The sequence below is a fragment of the Brachionichthys hirsutus genome, unplaced genomic scaffold, assembly GCF_040956055.1.
Source record: "Brachionichthys hirsutus isolate HB-005 unplaced genomic scaffold, CSIRO-AGI_Bhir_v1 contig_424, whole genome shotgun sequence".
Taxonomy (NCBI): Eukaryota; Metazoa; Chordata; class Actinopteri; order Lophiiformes; family Brachionichthyidae; genus Brachionichthys; species Brachionichthys hirsutus.
In genome coordinates, this window is record NW_027180347.1 from 137,859 (window position 1) to 165,202 (window position 27,344).

A 27,344-nucleotide genomic window follows, 5' to 3' on the forward strand; every position below is an offset into this window, starting at 1 on the left:
GAGACGCCTGAGTCCACAGCAGCGCGCGATCGGCTTTATTTCCAGCCTATATCTGAATGACGGGCGGAAGGTTTGACTTCGACGACGGTGGCACTTACTGCGGGGGCTGGGAGGATGGCAAAGCCCACGGACACGGCATCTGCACCGGACCCAAGGGCCAGGGCGAGTACGCCGGGTCCTGGTCGCACGGCTTTGAGATAGTAGGGGTCTACACCTGGCCCAGTGGGAATACCTACAAGGGCTACTGGTCCCAGGGGAAGAGGCACGGACTCGGCGTGGAAAATAAAGGCAAGTGGATCTACCGTGGCGAATGGAGTCACGGTTTCAAAGGTCGGTACGGCGTCCGGCAGAGCCACAACACACCTGCGAGATACGATGGCACCTGGAGCAACGGGCTGCAGGACGGGTATGGGATCGAAACCTACGGCGATGGCGGTAAGAAGCGCTGTCCTGTGCGCGCGCGCGCGTGTGTGTGTGTGTGCGTGTGTGTGTGTGTGTGTGTGTGTGTGAGGATGCTCACATTAACAGCGAGGGAAATACATCAGAGCTTGATTCTCCTCCATCTGATATGAGCGGAGTTGAAACTGAGATTGTGCGCACTGCGCACCCTGGTCAAGCACATCATCATTTGCTTCACAAATATTATTACCCTGGTAATGTTACGCGCTCTACACGAGCACGGAGCGTCTCTTGTTTCATCTCGTTTTTTGCGGAGTGACTGAGGAACGTGTCGCGGCTACAGGGAGTTTAAAAATCACAGCAAATCAATCTGTTCGGAGCCAAACTATCACTTACTTCTCCATCGTTGTCACGTTTGCACCTTCACTTCGACAGCAACGCCTCTTCGCGACTGTATCATTTGCGCACCTGCCAACACTTAGAATGAAGTTATTACATGTCTTTATTATTATTATTTTATTTTTTGAAAGGTGCAGTTTTCATTAACAGTAAAGTCATTCTGTTGACATTTCCGGGCATATCCATAAAACAGGTGAACCCACAATGAACACTAGTGCAAGTCGCTTGTATGCATTTAAAAATGTAAATGTAATTTAATAATATAATCTGTAATGCTATATATAAATATATATATGAATATAGCATCATCTATATATTAAGCTACAGCGTATTTTTATTATTAGTATTATAATGGCACCCAGGTAGCTATACAACATATATGTGTGGGCATCATCTCCACTAACAGAGGCCTTATGGTGCAGAATAAATATCTCCTACGTGACGGCTACAGAGGGATGGGAAATCAGCTGATCCTAGAGGATCTACAGAACATCTGGCTGTCTGACCTCGCAGCATCCTGATAACTTTATCTGCAGGGGGCACCAATTTGAACTGCAGCACAGAGCCAGCCTGTTAATCCTTCTGAACTCCTGCCCAGGCTGGTATATCATTTTCTGTGAGAATCTGACCATAATGGCTTACTTCACTGCACTGGTCAAAGGGATCTGCAGCGCTGGATCAACAAGCCTTTCTTATTATTAGGATCAGGATTGCAATACGATGCTCTGAAGAAGCTACAGTAGGCCGGCACATGTTTGTTGGGCTCAGCAGCACCAAATGGGATTATTGAAGTATTCCTCTCGTTATGTGACTCATATAGCAATTCTCCCTCGTCAGAGACAAACGGGTGGTGGTGGTGGTGGTGGTGAATGTGCCTACTGTCAATGGGGGAGTTAGAGACTGCCTGAAAATAGGCTCCGAGCTGAGTGGTTCACATTCATCCCAAGTGATTCTGAGTATCTTAATCAAATCTCCATGATTGACTTCGTTTGCTCGTAGTCCCGGAGCTGTGGGGAAGGGGAGGAAATACTTCCTCGGCTGTTATACTCTGCACCCCCGACAGCAGTTCTCCTCTCTAGTCCCATACTTACTGTTGTTTCAAGGACCTGGGGGCTGATATTGAGAATATATAGGCAGAAAATATCATTTGTACAAGAGGGGGGGGATGAGCAACCTCGTGGATCACCATGTATGATAAGTGCAAACCGTCAGTGGAAAGGCAAATGTTTCCCAGATTAACGCTCCCTTTAACATCTATTTTTATCACTTAACATTGCTTTTGCCTTGTTCACGTATTGTATGGTGAAAATCCTTCCCTGCAGATGATTGCTAGGCTTATATATACTTTTTCAACTCATTTAAATAAAAGGCAGACTGTTTTTGGAAGCAAACCCTGTGAGACAAAAAGCTTTGTAAATTGTTGGGAAACCAACTCTGATTATGCAGACAATGTTTGTATATAAAATACTCTACCTGTCTTCCAGGTACATATCAAGGCCAGTGGATGGGTGGGATGAGGCACGGCTATGGCGTGCGTCAGAGCGTTCCCTATGGCATGGCTACTGTTATCCGCTCTCCCCTCCGTACATCTCTGGCCTCCCTGCGCTCTGAGCAGAGCAACGGCACAGTGCTCCAGGACCTATCCTCACCTGCAGACACGCCGACGGGCAGCCGTGGCGGCTTCGTCCTTAACTTCCATTCAGACAGCGAGGTCGTCACTAGCAAGAAAAAAGGCCTGTTCCGCAGGGGGTCACTTTTCGGCAGCCTCCGGCAGTTGCGCAAGTCTGACTCTCGGACCTCGATCTCCAGCAAGCGCAGCTCTGCACGCAGTGACGCCACCATGAGCCGCATCAGCTCCAGCGATGCCAACTCTACCATATCTATCGGTGACGGCGAGCTGCCAGACGAGGACCCTCCTCTCGAGGATCACGTGGATGCCACCACAACTGAGACGTACATGGGCGAGTGGAAAAATGACAAGCGCAATGGATTTGGCGTTTCTGAGAGATCAAATGGGATGAAGTATGAGGGAGAATGGCTTAACAACAAGCGCCACGGTTACGGGTGCACGGTTTTTCCAGATGGCACCAAAGAAGAAGGGAAGTACAAAAATAATGTTCTGGTGCGTGGAATTAGGAAGCAGTTGATTCCTCTTAAGAACCCCAAAACCAAGGAGAAGATGGATCGGGCTGTGGAGGGGGCACAGAGGGCAGCAGCCATTGCCAGGAGTAAAGTGGAAATAGCAGCCTCCAGGTACTGTGCTGATGTGTTTGTGTTATGCATCTGAATGGGCATGTGGGTGTATACAGTGTCAACACACACACACACACACACACACACACACACACAAAAACCCTTTAGACATCACTAACAGTTGAGGATTTTGCACAACCAGTGTGATCAGCCCTGGAAAAGCTTATGTTTATATTCTCTTCCCTTTTCTTCCATTCCCAGAAAGAAGGGTCAGGAATCTTGTGCGTGTTGGTTTGTGAGTGTGTGAGATTTGTGGGCATTGGGAGCATAGCCATACCTGCCCCCCCCCCCCCCCATGCCAAATGTGTCTCGTGTGCCCAGTAACGATACCTGCTCGCCATGCCAAGCCTCGCTCTGATGTGGCATCTGCTCTTCAATAGGTGGATGAGGTGTGACCTTTTTGCTTAAAGCCTCCCTCCTACTGGGACACGGTCCAGCTTACGCAAGCGTCACTTTGACATCCTCGGGTCTCATTGCGTTAGGGAATTTATTAGATTGGGGGAGTGTAGGGATGTGAACAAGCTGTGAAAAGGTCTCAGTCATTAGAGCCGCACATGGATTTGCACGCATGAGAAGTACAGGATGAATTTATAAGCAGAAGCCATTGTGTTTTTGTGCCGTGCACATTAAGCGCAAAGAAAATGACTAATAATCGCACACATTGGTATTTCAAAAACAGTCAGACAAATGGAAATATAATCAGTTAAATCTGTCTTTTATCCTGCAGGGTGCAGCTAAAAATATCTCCACAAAACTTTGTCGATATTGAGATATTTTTCAGAATTTGTGTTGCAACCACAAGACTCAGTGTCCCACCAAAATCATAAGGACGTCATACACAAAAAATATCAGGACCAAATGTCAAAGCAATCTGTCCTTTAGACATGTCACTTAAAAGGACAACCAGATAGAGACAGAAAGTGAATATCTGAACAAAAGCTCGGCGCTATTCGACGTAATAGCAGACTTTATGAATAACGGACTTTATTATAATATACCGGCAATCTTAAACAATAAATCCACAGCGCTGCCACAGTAAAAGCTTTATTCTGCACATTTCAAGGATATAAGATAAAGATGGATTTACCATGCGTGATATAAAACACTCCTGCATCCTCTCTGCTCCACTAAAGACCCATGATATTATGACTTTCCCTCTGTGTCAGCGAGGATGAGATAAACTTATTGGGATGAGAGTAAACTGGATAATATGTTGTAAGATATAAAATCGTATCCCCTCTTTGGCTGAGCGATTTACAGCAGAAGGAAACACATAGCTTGATGCATAGCGCTAAAGCAACAACAGTGGAAGCATTCAAATGGATACAAAGTGTTTATGGAGGCAAACAAGGTCTCCTGTACCGTAGGAGGTGATCGAATTGCTGCCTGGTATGTGCCGCTGGAGATCTCAAAACGAGCTCTTCCGTCCTCCCGGCTGAAATCAATACATCCATTTTCAATAACTGCTTATCCTTTGCAGTGTCGCAGGGGTGGGGGGGGGGGCACTGGAGCCTGTCCCAGCTGACATTAGGTGAGAGGAAGGATACACCCTGGACAGGTCTCCAGTTTATTAGACAGCTGACCGTTTTTGATCACATTCACATTCGCACCTTCGAGCAATTTAAAGGCATCGATTTACAATTTTATTTGCCATGTTTTTGGACCGTGGGAGGAAGCCCAAACGCACGGCTTCCCACCCACTCGCAGTGTGGAGAGTGTGGAAACGCCACCCAGGAAGCCACCAGGATTGGGGCTGAACTCCTTACAACAGTCCTGACCTCAGCACCGCACTGACGACGAAAGCAAGACGTACCAGTTAAGACCTCGAATGGCATGATGCGGGGCTTGTGGGTAAGCAGGTTGCATAAGTCTCATAGCACAGTGCAGGGCAAAAAGATGCAACTCGTATCGATCCAGTTCTGGTCACATGACTCTCTGTCTTTGAGTGTGGAGCGTATCCAGCAGCTGCCACGGAAACGTCAGGAGAGACAGAGGAGGAAGTGGAGGTGGTGGGGGCGTTAAAAAAAAATGGATGGAAGTCGGAGAGGTGGGATGATTGTATACGATGATGGATGCAGCTTCTTTGCTGAGCAAGAGGTTTATGAGGAGGGAGCAGGGGGTAACAAAAAAAGGCGCAGAGCAGACCCCCCCACCCCACCCCACCCCATTGTGCATAACTGTATAGAGAAACTATCCCACCCTCTTCTGTAATGGAGCGATGACCTCATGCTCGTGATTAGCCACCCGATAGACAGCTGGTGTGATGCGGTGAGAGGAGCTCTGTGTCTATGACCCCCCCCCCCCCCCCAATTCACTGATATTTGTCATCGGCTTATGCTCCTGTCTCTGTGTGTGTGTGCGTGTGTTCTGTCCACGGCCTGTGAACTGAGATAAGTGACTGTGCCATTGAAATGTTTACTGTGTCACAATGCTTTGAACCAGAAAGCCTTTTTGTTACAGATGAGCAGTTCAGGTGTCCCGGTGGCCCACTAGCCGGTGGCCCACTAGCCGGTCGGTATATACACTGTCATCTACTCTAATGGCTTGTGTTGCTCTTAAACTTCCCAGTTGCTCACTATGTTATCCCGGCTCTCCTTTGAGGTTAGGTGAATTAAGGACACACACCCCCCCCCCCACTACAATTCTAAGAATGATTTAAATGCCAAAGCAAACATACTGTCAGCCAGCTGGTACATGGAGGTCAAGTGTACGTTTACATTTGATAGCGCTGTTTGTTCTGCGGTCTCTAGTGAAAGGTTAACCAACACCTAATATGCTGGTCCTACAGGCGTCGGGGAGATATTTATATGATGCTTATTTTCTCCTTCCCAGTGATCAGCAAAAAGTTGAGACTCATAATATTTAGGAACGGTTGTATCATTGTCACATTTCAAAATTTGCAGTGAGTGCGGTTTTAGTTGATGTAATATCTTTTGATCAAATAGCAGAACGAATTAAAATAAAGCCCCTGGCAGCAAATATTCCTCAGCGATATATGTGCATGCCTGTAAAATGATGACAGCTAATAAAGTGCAGAGTGTACTCTGTTATACTGGACTTCAGAGAATAAAAAAAATGCTTTGGTTGCTCAAAGGAATTACAACCAAAACAGCATATGAGATAATTAGTAATGAATTTGCATGATTGGAGTCATTATGAAGTAGCTCTGACAATAATTATCAAAGCTCCCCGGTAGAGGTAATTATATGGTCAATAATCCTTGAATTATGTTTAATTAGATGTTACTGAGTATAAATTCAGGAGGTTCGTTATCTCCAAATGTTTTGCCTCATGGTTTATTTGTATCATTATTTCTAGGAAAGCAAATTATAGTAGTATCACATTGTGTTTTTTTCTAATGTGTTTTTCTGAAGTAGTATTTTTAATGTCCTCAACATAGGAAGCGCAAAAATATGCACATTACTACGTTTGTGCTGTTGTATTTGTGTCACACTTGGGGAAAACGCGGACTTTCTGTTTGAATTCATTTAATCAGACGCGACCTGTCTGAGCAGAGGAACGCCTCACACACATGGACTCATGCACAAAACAGATGTATACAGTCAGACTGAATGTACTGTCTGCCTCTATGCTGGTGTGTCAGCAGTGAGCACTGACTAAATAAGGCAAGGCATGGCTTATCAACACCAGCCAGGAATACATACCCGTCCTACCACTGATATAGCAGCCCGCCATCTCACTCACACTACCATCTCTCCTAATCGCCTAGGTGTGTGTGTGTTCAAAAGAGAGTGGGAGAAACCTTTTTGAGAGATGGGATAAAGTTTGCTCTCATTTGGCAAGAGAACATATCAAGTGTGTGGATTGTTGTTGTGTTGTTGTGTGTTTGTTTGTCACCTGCTTGCGTGGTCACCTCGGCCACTTGCCACCAAATTAATCCCAACGTGCAGCATGTCATGTAAGACTCCATTTGTACATCTCCAAATAGGGGTAATGAGGTGTAATTTAAAAAAATATATATTCATCTGTGAATGCGCGTGTGTTTTGTGAGAGTCTTAATAAAGTGGCGCCACACACCTTTCAAAACGTATGTCAAGTTTCTCCATTTATGATGTGACAAAATGCACAGTAGCCGCGAGGCGTGAGGCGTTCTGCAAGTGTCACTGTGGGAAGGACTGCCAGTCATCTGAAACGCCGTGAAATGCAGAGTAGAGGCAGCTCTATCACACAGTTACATCATTCCCCTGACATGTCCCATGTTAAAAGGAATTTGATGGCGTGAGGTAACGCGTATGTTTCCGAAAGTACAGACCCACATGCAGGCGTGTGTGAAATGTCCAGCCTCGTGTGTCTCATGCTGTCTGTAGAAGTAGAATTAAGACTCAGAGTCATTGTTGTCAGCTTCTACATACGCAAGAGCTATAAATAATATAGCTGATGCAATGGTGCATGCATCATGAGTTCGTCAAGCAGTGTCCACATTACCCACAGTGTAAGCAAATTGCAGTTTGTAATGTAATCACATCCTGTGTTTAATCCAGTTATCATAATATAAAGTCATATTAAGCAGCCTTGAAAATGTCAGAGGAAGTCATTTTAGGCAGTGATAAAAGGAAAAGCTGATTAGTCTGGTGCCTTAGTTTTTTTTCCCCTTTTGCAACATGTTGGGTTTGAAATCTCCGACCCCTGCTGAGTCGATTGCTGTATATTTTTGGATGCACATTCATTCCCCGTAAGGTTCTCTCCCAGTGTCCCAGGTTTTGCTTTTTTTATGTGTGTTGCTCCTGTCCCTGAGAGATTCTGGATCCACCGCTGACCAATTACCTGTAAAACTAATGACATTTCCATCAGCCTCAGCTCGGCTGTGTTTGGCGCTAATTAGTCGGCAGCAGAGATGGTGAAAATAACGAGTGTGATCTTGTAAGCATCAGGATGCGAGCATTCACTTGTAATTTATTTGTTTAAAAAAGTAAATAACACAAATTGTGCTTTTATGAGCTTGTTAGCATTTAACTCACAGCATGACTCCCTTATGGAGCCACTAGCATGCCCTTAAACTCTAACGTTATACATGTAATACAATGTTAGAGGCGCTTTAAAAGATCACAACACAATTTAGAACATCTTGTTCTGTCCATTCAAATGAATGCGAATTCCTCATTGCAAAACCGCTTACAGACAAGACATTACATCACCTAAAATGAATGACTGGAGTATCCTCTGCTGTGAAGGCCCATTGTGATGCCGTAGTTGGAGGTTGGAGAAAGACCAAACATACTAAATGTTCTGACTTTCAGTTAGTTACACTGCATGAGAGATTTGTTGCTGGGAGAGGAGAGCTTTTACCCGTGACTAAATGTGAGTGGAGCAGGATTCGTGGTGACAGGATTGGCTTCCACCAGATTACCATTACGCTGTTTGGCTGCGGCTCGTTATCTCCTGGAAAATGGCACATATTTGTGCACCGTCGCAAGTAAAAAAAAAAAACATTGAGTCAAGCAGGGAGGCAGGCATGTGAAGGGTAGGGGGTGTAGAATCCACAGTTGTTGCAGTTAACTCCTGCAGCGATTCACCTGAAATCCTTAAATATTTAAAGGTACTCTTTGTGCAGCTGGGTTCCCCGGTCCTCGAGTTCCTCAATGATATCGTGATATTATGACTACAAGTATCCTTTTGTCTCTGTGTTGTATCCTGGGTTAATGAATATTGAATATTGTATGATACTCAATGATTTGGGATGTGGCAAAATAATGAGCATAAGATGATTGTATTTCTGTTCAGTGAGCTTGAAAGATTTCATTCCGTGTGCGTGTGTGTGTGTGTGAGTGTGTGTTTTCCCATGATGTGGCAATATATTAAGATATTCTATAAAATCCCAACTGCACCTGTTCAAGAGCTGTTTAAATAATTATACATACCGGTAGGTAGATTATATAAGCCTATATTCAGCCTGGTTCTAAAGTCTACTAGTGATGAAACTCTGATAAATGCACTTTACTTGCTCTGCTGTGGATTCTGCTGAAAGGGCTCACTTCCTGGCCAAAGCACTGTTTGATTGCTATAAAAGAACCAGTAAGGAATAAAACTCATGCATGGAGAGTGTCGACGTCTGACATTAAAATAGGGAGAGCATACTTTTAGGCCTGAAATCAAATTGTATATTTAATTAGATGCTTTATACACAATTCCCATTGTTGTTGCCTTAAAAGGCAGCTCTTAAAATCTGTGTGCTGTTGTGTGCCTGCGACCACAGATGTGCGTATTTAACTTGTGGCTGCTGATGTGCCCTGCTAAATCTCTTCTTCAACTCTGATTGGCTAGCTAGGCCGCGCTCCCTCCAGATGTTCACGGATTGGATTATGGAATTACCACTTCTCTTGTTGAGTCACAGTGTTGCTTTTTCTACAGAGAAATCCTTTGTGAAGCACTGAACCACACTTTTAATCATAGACATAGATAATGCTGTGTGGCATGCGTTACCACGGGACGCGGTTTCTTTAGGGTTTGTTCAGAAGCAAATGTGACAATACAGCGAGGATTATTTCATTTTGCACTGTCAAATTTAAATGCTATAATCCACTGGATTATATTATTTTAATGATGCAAAATTGGACCTGCAGTTGATTTCTATAATAATAGTTTACATTGAATGCATGTCTTCCACAAACTAGCGGTAAGCAATAAATTTACCGTGTAAAGACTGCGATGTGATTTTCAATTGCGGGCAGATGTAACCTCACTCTAGTGAGCCATTTTGCTGTGCACTCAAGAGGACATTGATGATCGTGTGTGTGTATGTGTGTGTGTGTTTGGGAGCGACTGGAAAACTTTAATTGAATCTATTCTATTCCGTACAAGTGTATACGGATAATGAAATGGTGATGTTACAACATGGAGCAGTGCCCCATAGTAACAATTTCCAGCATACTGATAATAAAATAATAAAATAAAAATATTGCACTGTTAATTACATGCCAATTACTATCTTGCACTTTATATTGTGTATATCAAGCTTCTGTAAATTTTGTAGGTATTCAGACCTGTATTTTGGCTGTCTATACATCTGCTTTATGATACTAGATCAATATTTACTGTAAATATTGTCGGCAAATATTCATCAGCAACAGCGGTTGTAAAATCTTTGATTGCATTATTGCTTCAACCTACTCCATTTGGGCAATGATGGTTTTGTTTTTATTCTATTTCTCTTTTTCTATTTTACATCTGAAATAAAGAATGACGACAATGGTGATGATGATGATGATTCCTGAAACTCAAGTGGTTGCCGAGGCAATGTGACCTTTACTCACACAGGCCCAGTTTCAGCTGAACCTGTCGCTCTTTGTTTTTAAACCAATACATCCATGTCTTCTTTTCTTGTATATCTGTTATAGTTTGTGCATGTGGGCCTGAAGTGCATAATTATCTTGTGGGCTGTCGTGTTGCTTTGTTCTGTCGCAGATCCATTGAAACAGGCCAGATGCCCCGTTTGACAACTCTCTCAAGTGGTTAGCACGGTTACTGCCTCACTGCCGTCATCATCGTTGCAGCCATTGTTTTTCTAATGGAATAGTAAAGTGAGGAGGTGTTGTTAGTATAATGTAATATCTTGTTATGCATATTTGGTTCCAGTTGGATGTACAAAGATTTATGGTCTGTTATCATAGAGACGACACTAGGAAGTCACCTCAGTGCGTCCTTTATTCACAGTGAGTGCCTGATTCCCAGTCGGCCTCATTGTGGCATGTCTCACTGATGGTCCTTTTCAACACTTGGTGTGTGTGTGTGCGTGTAAATGCGTGTGCGTGTGTGTGTGTTTGTAGGTGTGTGTCTACGGGCATTTTGAAGGTGTGTAATGTTATATTGCCTCCCAGCAGCTTGTCTGTGTAAAAGCAGATGAAAGAGTACAGAATATTCACTTGTGTGATTTGTTTTTTCTTTGGTGGGTGTTTTCTTCTGCTTCAAAGAATCGATTCATATTTAATTTTTAAAAATGCTACATATTTTTCTCAGTGGGTTGTCATGTTGGATTTAATGTATGTTTGCAGTGAGAAATGTTTCTTCCCAATATCGAATCTATTGTCAGTCTCACTGTGGGGAAATATTACTTGTGTAATTCAATGTGGGCTGTAACACTGAAGATGGTGTCAGGACCCACTTTGATTGAGAAATGCAATTCGGAAACTGAATTTGATCATGATAATATATTGCTGGACATTGATCATCTGGTCATTACTTGCTGTCGAATGTTGGCCACACGCACACCTTGTCAAAAACTTTGATATTGGGATTTTCCTTTTCTATTTGGTATACTTCATCATACAATGAATGATACTAGGATTCTTTTTTTTATATAAATAGGTTTGACAATAATCATATCTAAAATGAGAATAACAGCAGTATCATCAGAAGAAAGTTACTTTATGGTGGGTTTGCCTCCAATGGCTTTAAGCTTTGATGTTGATTACTATAGATATGATATAACTCACTAAGCAACTTACTAAACAGCAGCATTTCTGGTTTGAGTATTTACCAAATATTTAATGCCAAAAAACACAGCTGACTAACACAAACGCTCAAGGTGAGAAGGTGACTTAAGGTGCATCAAGTTTTTTGCACTTGGAGTGAGAAGTCTATTTGTGATTTCATTCATGCCTTCTATGTGTTTTCTATTTCTAAAGGCATGTCAAAGATTATATTTGGGGTTGTGTTGGCTTGATTTACAGGTGCCCCCCACTTTCCATCTTCAAAATGGTAGTGATATCAGACCCCTATTTTTCTTTTTTTTCTTTTTTTGCAGTGTATGACATTAGCCCCTTCCCATTTGTGTCATTAGCTTTATCAGCTGTGGCCATGTTTCAACAGCAGTGTTGACACAAAGAGCGCAGTGCTGAGATCTGAATCCCTGCCATTGCCCTTCACCAAAACCAGAGGTATCATTTCAGCAAGAGATTGTGTGTCACTCGCTCAACAGACTCATATCATCACAAGCAAATCAGACATTCAAACAGAGCAGAAATCTAAACATACAGGCGGTCCATCACACTTTTGCTGAATTTATTATAGTAGAAGAATACATGCATGCTGACAGCAGTTTTTGCAAAATACACATTCGTCCACATGCAAAATCACATACCTTAAACCCTTTTTGGATGAAGTCAATTTGAAGTCTCAGTGGAGGGTTCAGCACAGAGATCCTGAGTGGAGAACACAATGGGAGATTAGAGAGATTTTTTCTTCTTTGTTTAATCAAAATCATATTCTACTCATACTCGTTTCCTGAAATGAAATCTTTTCAGGAGTCAAATTTCAATCTGTTTCAACCTGCTTTTATCATGCTACAGGCCTTACATGGTGCTAAATCAAAGTAAATGTGAGCTCTATTCAGCACACAGTCGTGCTTTTTCCACGCTCATTGTCCCAGCTCTATGCACCGAGCTTTGCTCATTCACCACTGCGCTCCATGCTTTTCTAATTGTCACATTATTCATTCAAGTACCTGCATCTATCATTGTGTTTCTGTGCTGCTCCAGTGCTCCATTGTGCTTACATTGTGTTTTATAAAAATAAAATGTAAATAAAAACATTAAAATTCCTTTTCCTTCAGACATATTATTTTGATCGGCCTTCCACAAGGCAAGGAAATATAGAATAATGGGATAGAACCGAGACCCCAGACCCGAGGTTTCAAACAACAGTCCTGACTACTAAAATGCTTTCAGTGCACAGCCATTCCATTATTCCCATTATTCAGCGCGATAGTTCTCTCTTCAGGATTAGGTTGGCTGGGGGAAATTGAACATGGATCCTGTGATAGGTATGCTCACATCGGTGTGACTCTTTGCTGTCAGAATGCGTCATTGGTCATTAAGACTTCTATTAGAAGGGAAACATTTCACATAACAGAACATTTTTTAGAAATTAAGCATCACCTGGCCTGGATTTGAAGGCCATTAACTCAATACGCCTTTATTTGTCCTCAATAACAGACATTGAATGTCTTGCATCTCCTCTCCATGCTGCCTATACTGGCACCTGGCCATGCCGTTCATGGCCGATGGCGAACGCAGGCCCCGGGTTTGTGCTCGGTCTCCGTGTGTTCTGGCGAAGGCCGCTGGAAGAAGTAAGAGGGATTCACACTCACAGCTTGTGCTATGAGTGTGAACACCCCCCCTCAGGCCTGATGGGGTCATCGTGATAGAACCGACGGTCCCGTGGGAGGATGGATGTAGCGAGGCCTCAGAGAAACGCCTCCGGGACCCGGCTGTTCCCAGGAGAACCCGGCTGCAGTCTGTCTGGAGATGCTCACAGGTCCGGGGACCAGGAGGGGGAGGAGGAAGAGGAAGAGGAGGAGGGAGAGCAGGGGGAAGAGGAGGAAGAGCAGGGAGAGGAGGAAGGGCAGGGATAGGAGGAAGAGCAGGGAGAGGAGGAAGAGGAGGAGGGAGAGCAGGGGGAGGAGGAAGAGGAGGGAGAGGAGGAAGAGCAGCGAGAGGAGAAAGGGCAGGGATAGGAGGAAGAGCAGGGAGAGGATGACGATGATGAATATATCATGAGGAGGAGGCAGCAGACCCAACCTGCTGGCCCCCCCCCCGAGCTCCTTCTGTCGCTGCCCGGATCTAAATACATTAAGAAAGATCCCAAAACGCATGTTTGACATCGCTTTCAATGAATAATTTTACTGTTGGAATTTTATTGATTTTATATCCGTGTTCACATTTTTATTGTTTGTATTTCCTGTATTACTTTACTGTTTTTATTATGTACAGCGTCTGAGTTTTCAGAAAAGCGCGATATAAATAAAATGTATTATTATTTTGATCTTCTGCCGAGTTCCGTGTCGTTCGGACCCGCTGATGACGGGCTCGGGTCGTGCGCGCTGCTAAGCTAGCCTGTTAGCGTTCAGCGTTGCGCTCTGGCGGCTGGAGTCAAACTTGTGTGTTCCGGAGCAGAATGATTCAGACTGTTTGATTGTTTTAGGTTTATTAGAAAAATCTGAAGTTCATCAGCTGTTTAATTCAAATAAATATTAATGAGCGGGTTTAGTATTAACACAACAAAGTGTTTATTTCCTATGTTCAGCATGTTTGTGGGGGGAACCCGGAGAACCCGGAGAGAACCCACGCAGACACGGGGAGAACATGCCAATGACTCTGTGATGAACTGGCGGCTTGTCCGGGGTGTAGCCGCCTCTAATAGTTTCATCATCGAGCCGAGACTTTGACAGCCCAATCGGGTCCAGCAGAACCACCAGAGAACTGCAAGTAGTTATTACAAATACAGAACAATGTAATAGACGAGACGATAATAGCAACCTTTAAATGTTTTATTCAATTCGTTTGTGTTTTGTGAATTCGTGACGCGATCACGTGGAAACGACAGAACCCAACTTGACCCACAAGAGCAAGCGCTTTGGCAACGGAGGCAAGGAAAAACTGCCCTTTAACAGGCAGAAACCTTGGACAGAACCTAAGCTCATGGGGACGGCCATCTGTCTGACCGGCCGGGTTGAGAGAGAGACTGGCAGGTCAGAGGAGAGTCAAAAACAACAACTCCCATCTGTAGCCAGTCCAGTATCGGTGTCCTGGCGACTTGTTCGGGGTGCACCCTGCCTCTCACCCATAGCCAGCTGCCATAGGCGCTGCAACACCTACGACCTGCAAGCCGGGGAAGCATGCGCACACGCCACGAACGTCTCAACAGGACTTGGACGGGTCTTTAGAGCTCTTGGACCTGCGAAAGAGGCCACAAACAGACCGAATGACCCGAACAAATGGGTTCGGTCTCCTCGTCTTCTCCAGACATCTGATCAGGGTGTCGGTGACGATCTTATAAATCCCCGTCCTCTTCCCCATCATGTTCATGCAAACTGTCCAATGGGTGCCCATCAGTTTGCATAACTTCTTATGGACACGTCTGGCGAGCTTGTCGACCTGCTTCGTGTCCATCTCCAGAGTGATGGACGACTCCTGGATACTGGAGACAAGCACCCTCGTCATCATCTCCTTGATCTCCATCATGTCGGCGACAGGAATGTTCTTGCCCTGGAAGATCTTTGAGAGAAGCACCGTGACGATCCAGCCACACTGCTTCTCCAGGCCTTCCGGCGACGATGCCGTTCGGACATCGCTCCTGTCTTCCGGACCACAGACCCTTGCTGTGGGGAGATCTTCCTCCTCCTCGGGTACCGAAGGCCGAGGAACCCCCCCTTCCACGATGGCAGGGGCCTCTGGTAGCTCTGGAGGAGTTTCCTTCTCGCTCTCTGCGGGTTCACAGACGAGCTTGTCCTTGTTCTCGTAGTAAGTTTGGATCTCCAGGACAGCTTTATCGACGGCGTTGTTGATGGTCGATTCTGAGGGGAACACATCTCCCATCTGAATGGAAGGGATCAGATCTCCCATCGTGGAGTCCTCGTGCTCAGATCCTTCCGGCGAGGCGAGGTCCTTCGCTGCCGACTCTTCCTCTTTCAACCAGCAAAGGAATTTGCGACTCTTCTGAGCAAATCTCTGCAGCAGCTTCCTGAAGTGTCGCACGATGGAGAGCTGCGTGGGGCTGGGACCTCCCGCTGCCTCCTGCCCGCCGTTTGCAGCTTCTTTGAGGCTGCTGCGTAAGCTCTTCATGACTTCTTTGGACACCAGACGCGATATCTCGTACGGAGCCAAAGTCTCAATCATCTCTGGAGCACCCATCGTCGAGGCAAGGACCGGCGGGAGGACTTCATCCAGCGCTTCCTGGACTTCCTCTGTATCAACAGGAAGGCTGGTCCCCGACGTGTTTGATGTCGGGGGAGAAATGCTTTGCTCACACAGTTCTGGAGATTGTTCCAGAACCGTGTGACTCACTGAGTCGGCCACGACTTTGATTATATCACGACTCATGTCCAGAAGACGTGCTTCAGTCTTCTGGTTGGTGGTCCCTGACTGCAGGCCGTCCCACTCTTTGTCGGTCAGTTTCCCAAGAAAGTCTTGGAAAACATCACCGAGCAGGGACGACGTCTTTTCTGGAAGGACCAAACTCGTCACTCTTGCTGGGAGATCCAGACTCATCACTTTTGCTGGACGGACCAGACTCGTCACTCTTGCTGGGGTGAACAGACTCTTCGCTTTTCCTGGGGGGACCAGACCCGTGTCCTTGGAGGTCCATACCGGTGCTTGCATCTCTTTCTTGTACATACGAGAGTGTTGAGAAAACCACTACCTGAGAGGATTCGTGTGCTTGTATAAATAGGTTCCCACTCAATGACTTCAAAGACATAGACATCAAAGTTCAATAAGTACATCAATTGAACTTTGATGACAAGCTACATCAAAGGCACAGCAACGCAGTATGGCAGCAGTTTCATCAGTGACGTGATGCCGTCACATTGAGCGATATCACCGTGCCCCCGACTTAATTTAGCATCGTACCAAAGACATCTACGACTTCACGGTTAAATGTGAATGAATGTTTTAATAATAAATTTAACATGCCGATCACCGACTGAGCCCCCCCCCGGCTCGAGCGTCATGAGAAAACGTGTTTGCTTTTGACGTCATTAAACGCAACACCCGGATGAAGAGCGTCCGGCTCGTCTTACCTGCCTCAGGTGAGCTCGACGGTCGCCTACGGGTCAGGTCGAGCCCGCCCCCATCCAGCTAGTCTGTATCCCATTTAAAGCCCCATTTGCTGTAGCCACTGTCCTTCCACCATTGTAGCCGCTGGTAATGTGAGCCCAGACCTCAACCCAGGAGTAATTCCTGAATAATATCAGAGTCTGGTTGTAGCTAACCACTAATGGTGTTAGTCATGCTTGAGTAATCCTGAATTAGCACCAGCAGGGAATTCAATAGCAGGTCCGCATGGATATGAAAGATATGTGCAGGGCTAAGCTAAGTGCTAATTTGAGCAGACTTTCTGTGATGTTCTGTGAGCTGCTCTTTTGGGTCAGGACACTGTTTGGGCATGATGCAGGGCAGTAATTGCTGCTGATCTGTAATTTCCTTTCAAGGGCATATTTGTGCACAGAGATTAGGAGCATCATGGCTCAAATGGAGCACGATCTTGACAAATGATATTTGCTGTGTATTGTTTCTTTGGGCGTAGGAGCGATGAAAGGCAGCTTAAAGGGAAGATGGTAAAGCGTTGATGTTTTCCACGGACTAGGACAAGATTTCATCATCTGTCTCATTGCGTACCAGTCAGCATTCCAGTTACCATACTTGGATTAAAGGGGAGGGGGATTGGCACAGCGTGATGTAGAGAAGGAATATGAGGAAAAGAAAAAGGGGAGGGTGGCACATTGGAGAAAGAAAAGGGGATAGAGACGATGGGGGCAGATAACTGTGTCACCATGTGAGGGAGGGAGATCCTTCAAATAGGGCATAGCCTGGGGAGAATAGGCTAAAGCGTTACTTAATGGAATGGCCACATCAGACAGGCACACATACAGTTTTATACAGGAGGTGGAAGCATAACCCAATTCAAAAGAGGGTGCATCGTGCTGAATGTTTGCTGGGGTTACCCGGCCTACAGTAAAATGAGTGGGGCTGCGATACATAACTCAGCAGGTCTAAATACCCGGAGTTCTATAGAGGGCCGGTCTGTCTCATTCTCGGACTACAGATCTAAATTGCACTCCCCTCCATCCCTTAATTACACTTTCTTCTTTGTGTGTACATTTTTCAGACTCATTCTATATTGCAAACACACAAACACATTTTTCAGACAGGGCAGGAATCCGCTGCAGTTTGCCGCATACATCTAATTAATTTCGCAAGAAATAGGCAAGGAATTCAGCAGGCCTTCCGTCTCAATAAAGGATCTGCCTCACAGTCTTCTTTCTATATTTTCTACTCCTTTTTCCTCCAAGCAGCTGTGTGCTTGTGTGTCCCTGTATGTGTGTTGGTTTGTTTGGACCCATCCCAGCAGTGCAGCACGCAGCCAGACCTCTCAGAAGCTCAAACATTTGCTTTTACATCTATCTTCTACTCGCACTGAGCAACACTTTTAATCCCCCGAGTTAGTTGATAACAATAAAGCTCTGATGAACTTGTTGTAAAATTACAACACCAAAAAAGTTAGCAATAATAAGATAGCGGACTGGTGAAGCAGTTAGCAATCAATGTCGGACTAAAAACGCATCAACCCTTTCATGTCAGTCTTGTCCCACCGCTCCATCACACCATCATTCTCTTCCTGTCATCGCCAGCTTCTTGTGCCTGCCTGTGGCTTTGTGCCAACTCTTCTGCCTAAAGGGAACTGTTTAGATCCCGTTATGTCATGGGCATGCTGCATACATTGGTGGCACATTTAAGCCCCCTTTAACTTGGTTCCATATATATAGAAGCATGTATGTATGTTGTGGTAAGGTGTAGCAGTGGTGGTATACTGTATACTTCAGTGACTTGATGTAACAAACTGAAATGCTTAAATGTCAGTTTTTAAAGTGACATCCTCTAAATTAAGACAAAGAAACCATACACTTGTAGCTTTTGTCCACACTTTCACACACATCCACACATGCATGTTTGTAACAAGTCATGGCAACAGACAAAGCATGGTGTGTTTGACTGTTAAAAACTTGTTGAATCTGATTTATTTTTTTCAATTTGCAGCTGGCCATTGGTTTCCAGAGTCTGTGCTGCCTATAAATACAGTCTGAGTGTGTCCTCTGTATCTTGGACTTATTTCTGGAGAGGAAATAGACTGTCTCTCCGGCCAGCATGTGGCTTCTCATGCACTTTAATATCTTGCATCAAAAAACACGAGAGCCCAGAGTCCACGGACAGAGAAAAAGTCTGGAATAGAGACATCTGTCCGTTGGGGTCACTCTTGTCAGAGGGACAGAGGCACAGGGAGGATAGGAGGGGAGGATGTGAGGGGATAAGAGCAGGGATGAGGAGAGAGAGAAAAAACAGGACTGAGCATTGACTGAAAGAGGAAAGGGAGGGTGAAAGAAAGGAGTAAAGGTGAGTAAATCCTAGATGTAAAGACTCACAGAAATAGTCATGGTCCCGTGGGGGTGCCACTCACTCTGTCAGCACACAATAAGTGACAAATGCTGATTTAACCTGATGAAGTTTATTTTGTTGTAAAATTAAAGCCTTTTTGAAGGAAATCTGGGTTACACAGTGTATATATATATACTGTATATTTCTACACGTAAAGCTGCCACTATTTGATTCCTTGCGTAGCCCGCATGTGCAGTATCTTCTGTTGGATTTTTTAAGGGATTTGTTAAGCGGGTCACTCCCTGGCCTCGGTCTGGCTAACCATGGTTGCTCCCATAATACCGCTCAGTGCTAATGCTAAGCTCACATTGATCCTAAAACGTATGACTCATCTCCCATTTGGTCTTTGAGAATCAGCACCGTGTAGTCGATGCGGCGCTTGGTTTTCTCATGCTGATGTCCAGGCAGCGCAAAATATTGTTGCAATTATAGTCTCCTTATATTATTGTTAGTGTCAGAGTTGGATTAAAAACATGAGCAAAATGAGGATTATAGGGATATTAGATTAATTTGAATTACCGGTATTTGCTTTATTAATCATTCATTTAATCGCATATAATTGCTTGTGTGTGTGTGTGTGTGTGTGTGTGTGTGTGTGTGTGTGTGTGTGTGTGTGTGTGCACTGTTCCTCTGGTGTCCAGTGACAGTGCTCCAGACTGGATTAAGGTCTTGCTTGGTTGTGGCTGCACTTCATTTGAAAAATCAGGATTTTGGATTTGAGAGAGGAGCAAAAGGGGAGGTGTTATATCATCCCCAGAGTGAGTAATGCAGGGAAGAGGGAAGAAGGAAGGATGGAGAGTAAGGGAGGAATGAGCTGAGAGGTTGGAGAAGAAAACAAGACAAAAGACTAGTTTTGATGCTGAAAACGTGGCGATCACATGGAAAACAAACAAAGGTTTATCCTCTTTAACATCTTTGTCTTGCGATGTCTTTCCCTCTGATTTTCTCTTTTTTGATCTTCCCAGGACAGCCCATGCCAGGACAAAGAGTGAAGCTGCAGAGCAAGCCGCGCTCTCTGCTGTACATGATTCTGAAATTGCCAGGGCAGTTGCCAGAGAGCTCTCTCCCAACTTCTACCAGCCAGGTAACCTTTAACTACCAGCCTTCATTCCCAGAGGTTCAGCTGATCTTCTGCTTTCTGAGTAAGAAGCACGAAGAGCTGCCAAATTAAATGTGGTGCTATAGCGTTCCCAACAACTACTCTACTTTAGCAACTTGCTGCTTCCTGCTATGTTTTAAAATATTTTTTTAGATTTTAGACATGACGAACTAACGATTTTAGACATGACTAACCAAGATAAAGTTGCCGCTCCCCCCTCGGTCACAGGGGGGAGCACTTTAACACACCCCCCAAAGGTGCAACATTTAGAAGTTATTTGAAAACTGCCCTCATCTCCTCTATTGTATACTTGTTTTTAGGAATAGGGCACCTGGCTGAGCGATTTTTATGAATAATTTTAGCATTTTAGAATTTATTTTTTTTGTTTTGCATGCACAAAAATTCAGAATTTGGTGTTTTAAGTTTGAAATCAAAGAGAAGCCGAATTGAGGATGGCTTCTATCACCATAATGCAGGACTCTGTTTGTGTGTAGACAAAGCAGAACCAGCTTGAAGCAGAGTACTGTATTCTGGATGCAAGCCTTGCTGTCACTCTGAAAGGCCTGCTTAGAAATACTTGTTAAAAATTTGCAGCCGTACATTCTGCCAAAAACAAGTGAGAAAAATAAAATGTTTCTGTTCTGTTGGCGGTGGGTTTTCTCAGATCACAGCAAGCTTGTGCTTTATGGGAGTGCAGAACTGTTTCACAGGTGTAAGAGAGGCGTTAACCTGCTGCTACCAAGCAGTTTTAACGTTTGTCTCGCTGTGAGTTTGACAGGCGCACTGCTATACTCCCCGGCAGATCCCAGTGTAGGGTGTTAACTTGACTACGATGAGTTTATTTACAAGGTAAGCTGATTTTTACAGGGCAATGGTGAATAAATGGGGAGGGGTGCAAATCCTTTTTCGTTAAACAGATCGACATGCATTTGTTCAGAGGTGAAATATAAGGGCAAAGACAGGGCAACGGTCAAAATGCCTTAGTCAAAAATGAGTTGTTAATTACTGAACTTTTCCTTTTTGGTTTCTCTGTTGTTTTTGGAGAGCACATTCAGACCAGTATCTTCCGTTAACTCTAACAAGCAATTGTTTAAAGAAATAGCAGCAACTAACCAGGTTTGACTCTAGTAATTTGAAATTATTGTATTGAATTCAACAAAAAAAAATCCATTGATTTGTTCTTTAATATTTAACTGACAGCATATTTATAAATGCTATGTCATACCTTTTTTGTTTTGTTTATTTTTATTTATAGCTTAAGATCTATACCGGCCGCCTCTTCCACTGCCTTATATTTAGGTCTATGAGCTTGCGACCTCGGACCTTTGCCAGAAGCCACGACAGAATAGTGGGTGACAAATATATTGACAATGATTTCCATTCAAGTATGTCCCTGCGCTAAGCCACAGATACGGCTGACCGAGCCAGAGACATCCTGCATCATGTTGTGGAAAACGGTGGTCGTGTTTGGCAGGTCGAGTGATCTTTGCAGAGACGGTTTCCTTTCCCGATAAGCCGGGTCATGAATGAGAAAGTCGGTGACGTCATAATTATGTGCAGCATATGGCAAGTCTGCAGTTGCAGTATTCAAATGTTCAGTTGCGTAAGTGAATCTGGTAATCAAATCCAAAAGCCAGACAGTCAAACCCTTTTTCCATAGACTCATTTTATGTCCACCTTATGAAAGCCCTAACGAGAAAATGTCCTTCTTTGAGATTTGTTTGCAAGTTCACAGTTTGTTCTTTTGAAGGTTTGATCATGTTTTAGTGTAAACGCTTGCCTCTATTTGTAGCGTCCTGACAAAATGACCTCTGCTGCCGCCGACTTAAGAAAACAAATATCGGTACAGTTTAAAGAAATCTATCGAGTTGGAAGAGGAACCCAAATCACCCTGTCTCCCCTAATGCTGCAGTGGGAATGAACAAGCTGTCCAGTGTGACTACCTAGCGTTAGAAGGGACTTGGGTGACTTTCTCAAACTAATCTGCTTTGCTTCCTCTATGTCTACCTCGACAGTGGAAATATTCTCACTTACAACTGTCTCTCATCTTGTAATAAGTCCACTAGGGAAACAACCAGGGGTCTAAACCTCTTGTTGTATGTAATTGTCATTTCAAACTCATGTCAGATTATCACCCAGATTCTGAATGTGTGTTTCAAAAGGAAAACAAGGGTCATAGGGAACAGGACCCTGACCTTCATGATTGGTTCACAGACAGCATCCCTGGACTGGCAGCAGTGAGGGTTAGCTAGGCGTGGTCTATGTTGTGACGTTAATTGGGCTATATTTGGTGCGCACTGGAGTCTAATGGAGACATAGCTGGAATCCTTGTGCACTGAGAAGAGCTCAGCCCTGCACTTGTCCCTCTCAAGGCCTGACGCAGAGCAGCTGTCCCTTCCTTCAACTGGTCACTGGGGGCATGGGGGGACAAGGGGTGGGGTAAGAGGTTGGAGGTGGATCCGCCACACCACCCTTTTTGACCTAGTCAAGGTACATTAGACCAGGTGGAACCATAAAAGCCTGGACCTGTCAGAGACGTGAGCAGGCGCTGCTTTGCATCCACAGCGGCAGGTGTCACAAAATAGGTTTGAAGTTTAAAGTCTTTCAACAACTTATCATTTTTCATTTGTAACATTTGTGGAAATTATAGTCATAAGTCATGAGGAAAATGGGACAAAGAATTCATGATGCCTGTAAAACTGTATGAGAATTTGGGGCTTGAAGAGGATTTATCAAACTTCCAAAAAACATGAAAAAACGTTGGATTTTATTTTTCAATGGAGCTCTTTCCTAAATAGGCAATTGTAAATGTGTCAAATAGAAAGTTTGTATTCTGAAGAGTATGCAATATTTTCTGCCATTCCCTTGTCTGGATTTGGCTCTTTTCATGCGGTGTGTTCAATCATATTTGTGTGTGTTTCTAAGAGACAAATCATCAGGAGATATTGACATTCACTCAACCAGCATTCAAATACAATGGGCTGTATGTAATTTGCATGTGAGGAGAGAGAGAGAGAGAAAGAGACTTAATGACCCTCTTTGAGGGGCTGCAGCCTCAGTCCAGCTGATCGGTGTTCAGATGAAAGAAGCACCACAGCCATTTGGGTAACTCAGTCCCAGTACATGTTCCAGCTGACGTGTTCGGATTCCTTGGTAGAGTCTGTGCAATAAATCTTTGCTCACTCATCACAGCAAGGTCAAAACGCCCCAGAATATCTACCAAACAGCCACAAGCAAGGAGATTTGTCAAAGAAGATCCTTCTGTACCTTGGCTGCAAATGGGGTCAATGTGTGTAAGGCTGGGGGAGGGGGGGGGTTGAAAACCATTCAGAAAATGCATGGCAGGAATGTGTCCCCAAACAGTGTAGAACTGCTTAAGCCTGCACATGAAGCCTCAACTCTCACTGAGCTATGGTGTGAAATTAAGCTGGGCAGATATATTAAGGCCAGCAGATGTTCAAATGTCCCCCTGTCTCTTTGTAGTGGGTCTTATTGGTCGTAGCATTTGTGAAATAATTGAAGAATGCCATGCAGCAGAAAAATACTTTGGGTTTATGAGCACTGAGACACAAAATATTCTGCAATAATCAAATTACAGTGTGTAAACCTATTAAACATGCATACAAGGGCTGTCAGATAAATCATTTTGATCGATCTGTGGGATTAAAAAGACCAATAACTCAATCCCATCAAGCAACAGAGTTTATCTCAGTAACCTTCCTCCAGACTCTGTTCCTTCTGTTTCAAATCGGCTGAGGATCCTGTTCAGGCCATCTGATGTACTTGAAAACAAAGAAGTATTGTCCCTGAGTTAGTCACACTGACAAGATGTAATATACTAGTTGAAATGGGAAAAAAAGAAAACAAAGAACCTGATGTCCCTAATACATATTAATTCAGGACAGAACAAAGGGACAGCTAATGTGAACATTTTCTCACATGCAAAAAGACATTCAGACTTTTTAGACAATGTTATCTGCAGGTTAGAAGACATAATGTCAATGAAAATTGTAAAAAGTATAGTAAAAACAGGAGTGCACATTTATTCTAGATGCAGTTATCACCGTCGGCATCCACTTGACTAATCCAAGATGGCAGTCCATAAACTCCAGATGGAGAGACTGGAATTAAGTGGATGCTGAGAATTGATCGGAGAAGGGCCCTTTCCAAGAACACAAAACTGATTAAAGAGACTGACTGATGATGAAGAGGAGCCCTCAGAAGAGGCTTCCTCTGTGAATTGTGTTAGTGACCCTGCATTAATCAGTCCAGTTTTCCTTGCTTTAGTCTTTGCAGAATGATTGCATATAAATAGCCTCATGTTGATTTATGAATATTTCATTTTGAAAAGTGCAAGTTTGCTTATGGCCTTTTTTTTTCCTCAGTGGATGGGATGGATGGCAAATTAAGAGTGCTCTACTGTTCGAGATACAGTACAACCACCTGCAGGTTGTATCTTAGCTTAAAGTGTGGACATAAAAGTGCTTGGCCAATATATATTATAATCTAAAATAAACATCTGTGGAGAAAGGAATTACATAATTTGCATAATGGAAAATATTATCAAGCTGTTTCCCATGGTCAGGAGAAGCTGAGGTGATGCAGGTTTCCATGTTACACATGTCGGGTATGTTATTGTCTGTTACCTCTCTCACCTCTGCAGGACCTGACTACGTCAAGCAGCAGTCGAAGGAGCCTGTCGAGATTAAAGAGGTCCCGGTAGAAAAGAAGAACAGGTCCCCAAGAGATTCACCCCACTTTTACCGCAAGGGCACCACGCCGCCCCACTCTCCCGCGACCAGTCCTGCTGCCACGCCTCCCCCCTCGCCACACTCGAGCAAGAAGAAAGGTCAGCTTGTCAACAGCACCAGCCGCAAAACCAGCAAAGAGGAAAAGCCTTCCCGCAAGACAAGCAAAGAAGAGAAGCCAAGCCACAAGAACAAAGAGGAACGGTCGAACAGGAAGCTGAGTAAAGAGGAGAGGCCCTCCATCACTGATGGCCCTAAAGTTTCTCATTTGCATGTAGAGGCCCCTTCCAAACCTTCTAAAATTCAGCACGTTACATCCACATCCTCATCCGCTCCTCCACCACAGCCTCCAGCTATTCCAGTCAATGGTGAGCTTCATAGCGAGTACCACAGCTACTATGTCAAGACCCCAACAAAGGCGCCTCCGCCACCAGACCCTGAGGAAGATCCTGATGAAGAGCCTAGTCCCCTGGCACTTGCACATATGCCCCCTCAATCTGTTAAGTCCTTTAGTATCCCTACTCCAAAGCCAGCTTCCATACGGGACGGCAAGAGTGACCAGAAACTCAGGAAGCAGGATTCCCTTAAGCCAAAGAGCCTTGCAGACACAAAGAAAGCCAGCATGGAGATTGCAGAAAGCGTAGAAGAGACAGTAAGTGTTTTGAAAGTAATAGAAACTTGTATTAAGCTATGCTAACTGGCTGCTGGCTGCAGCGTCACAATTATCTACAAGCTATGGAATGGTGACAATTTTCTTGCCTAACTTTGGTCAGAAAGCGAGTCGGTGTTACCCGATTCAATTCTGCCTACTTGTCTTGGTTCAAATGATTCTTTAAAAGCTATTCTTGTGACGATGCATAATATATTCATCATAATGTCATCTTTTGCAGGGACCCAACTCCATTCTTGTTGCTATGGTAATGCTGTTGAATATCGGCCTTGCAATTATATTTGTCCATTTTCTGACATGATGATGCTGTTTCTCAGGTAAAGATCAGATTCATTTATTTTTGTTTTGTTTTTTGGCACATTTATTCTTTATTCTTTATCAGCAATTAATCACTAATGTATTTAAGTGTTTAAAATTCTGGTGTTGCCTTTACACCCATGCTGTGTGTGTCTTCTGCATTACAATGTGTGTCTAAAATATTACAAGCAAGCTATTGAGTAAATAAAAAATAACTGTTTTATGTTGCAGTGAAGCCATGGCAACCAGTGCAGTTGCATCGCCAGCCTTGAAGAATGGAAAAGGCGCCAGTGAGACACGGCGGGCGGTCATAGGTGTATTCGGAATCAATATGACACCGAAGAGAAACAGGAAGAAGGCATCACTACCACAAACCTGTAACGGGCCTTCTTTGTGACCAGCCCTGTGAATTAGCACAGCTTTGGCTTCTCTGAAAGCTAAAGTGAAGTGTTGTGTCTAGTGAGATTTAAAAATAACAAAAAGTTTAAAAATGCAATCAAACATACTCTGTCTGAAAAAAGAAGTAATTGAAACCCACACGTGTGCTGATCCAAGCACTGGTCTCTGTAGCCCACTCCCTCGGCCTTGGCAGAGATAGTGGTGGACTGAAGGACTTTGCTGGATGGGTGTGGAGATGCACTTTTAGATGATGGGAGCAAACAGCTGCCTTTCTATTTTGCCATCTGACGTTTTGATGGGGAGATATGAGCCCAGTGGCCGGGGCGGGTAGGTGGGAGTAGTCACAGTGGGAGCATGCTCGGGTGTTCGGAACTTTTTCTGGGGTTCACACCAATCGTGTAACAGCAAACTGGGCATGCTGGTTGACAGCAGTCAGTGCTAGCGCCACCACTAGCCAGTCTTATTGTGTTTACCCCTATCATAATAGCAGATTTCTCAAGGTCTATCCATTGTAATGTAGGTTACTCTGATTTGACAAACTCCCCACTTTTATTTTTATTTTGTATTGATTTTCTGTTATATTGTATTTTTTCATTGTTCTCTAAATGTTGGTTTCCTGCAGTTGACAAGGAAATGCATTCTCTTCTCAAAAAGGGTCAATCAAATTGTAATCTCTTTTATTTTGAAATTGTACTCATTTGTAAAAAGAAAAATAATATTTGTAATTTGAGATTACACGTTCATGTCGCAGTGCAATATTTGTATTTTATTTTAAAAAGAAAGCTTATAGACTATTTTGCCAAAAAACAAAAAAAGAGGGGGTTGTATCATAAAAATCCTATCTTCCATTTGAATAGACTGGTTCATGATAAATCGAGAGCGTGCTAATCAACAGGTCTGTTGTTTTCGGGAAGGAGCTTCACATTTTAAAGGCTACCTAGCTCTTGTGAACGTGATATAAAAATGTCTTATGCCGGTTTTATAAGTCAGAGGGAAATGTGTTTTATTGTACATGGCTAAACTATTTTGCTTTTATTCCTTAATTCTGGTCCTTGCTTTAAATCTCTCAACCTAAAAAGCACAGTCGCGGCTCTCAGCTGCTTCTGTAGGCCCAGTAGTGTTTTGGTATATTT

General features: G+C 44.0%; 1 protein-coding gene across 1 annotated transcript; it reads left to right on the top strand.

Moving 5' to 3' along the window:
* Positions 1-56: 56 nt before the first annotated feature.
* LOC137913833 (junctophilin-1-like) lies at positions 57-25,816 on the top strand. The gene is made up of 6 exons (XM_068757467.1): positions 57-435; positions 2,283-3,051; positions 19,964-20,082; positions 24,761-25,119; positions 25,192-25,497; positions 25,736-25,816. Exons 1-6 carry the CDS (start codon positions 57-59, stop codon positions 25,814-25,816), a joined length of 2,013 nt encoding a protein of 670 aa, XP_068613568.1.
* Positions 25,817-27,344: the final 1,528 nt, after the last annotated feature.

Excerpts from the sequence above, each read along its gene's own strand:
- LOC137913833 (XM_068757467.1), top strand. The coding sequence starts at position 57 with ATGACGGGCGGAAGGTTTGACTTCGACGACGGTGGCACTTACTGCGGG. Across the intron at positions 20,083-24,760 it reads TCCCAACTTCTACCAGCCAG|GACCTGACTACGTCAAGCAG; the intron begins GTAACCTTTAAC and ends TCACCTCTGCAG. Across the intron at positions 25,120-25,191 it reads CTAAAGTTTCTCATTTGCAT|CCTCCAGCTATTCCAGTCAA; the intron begins GTAGAGGCCCCT and ends CCTCCACCACAG.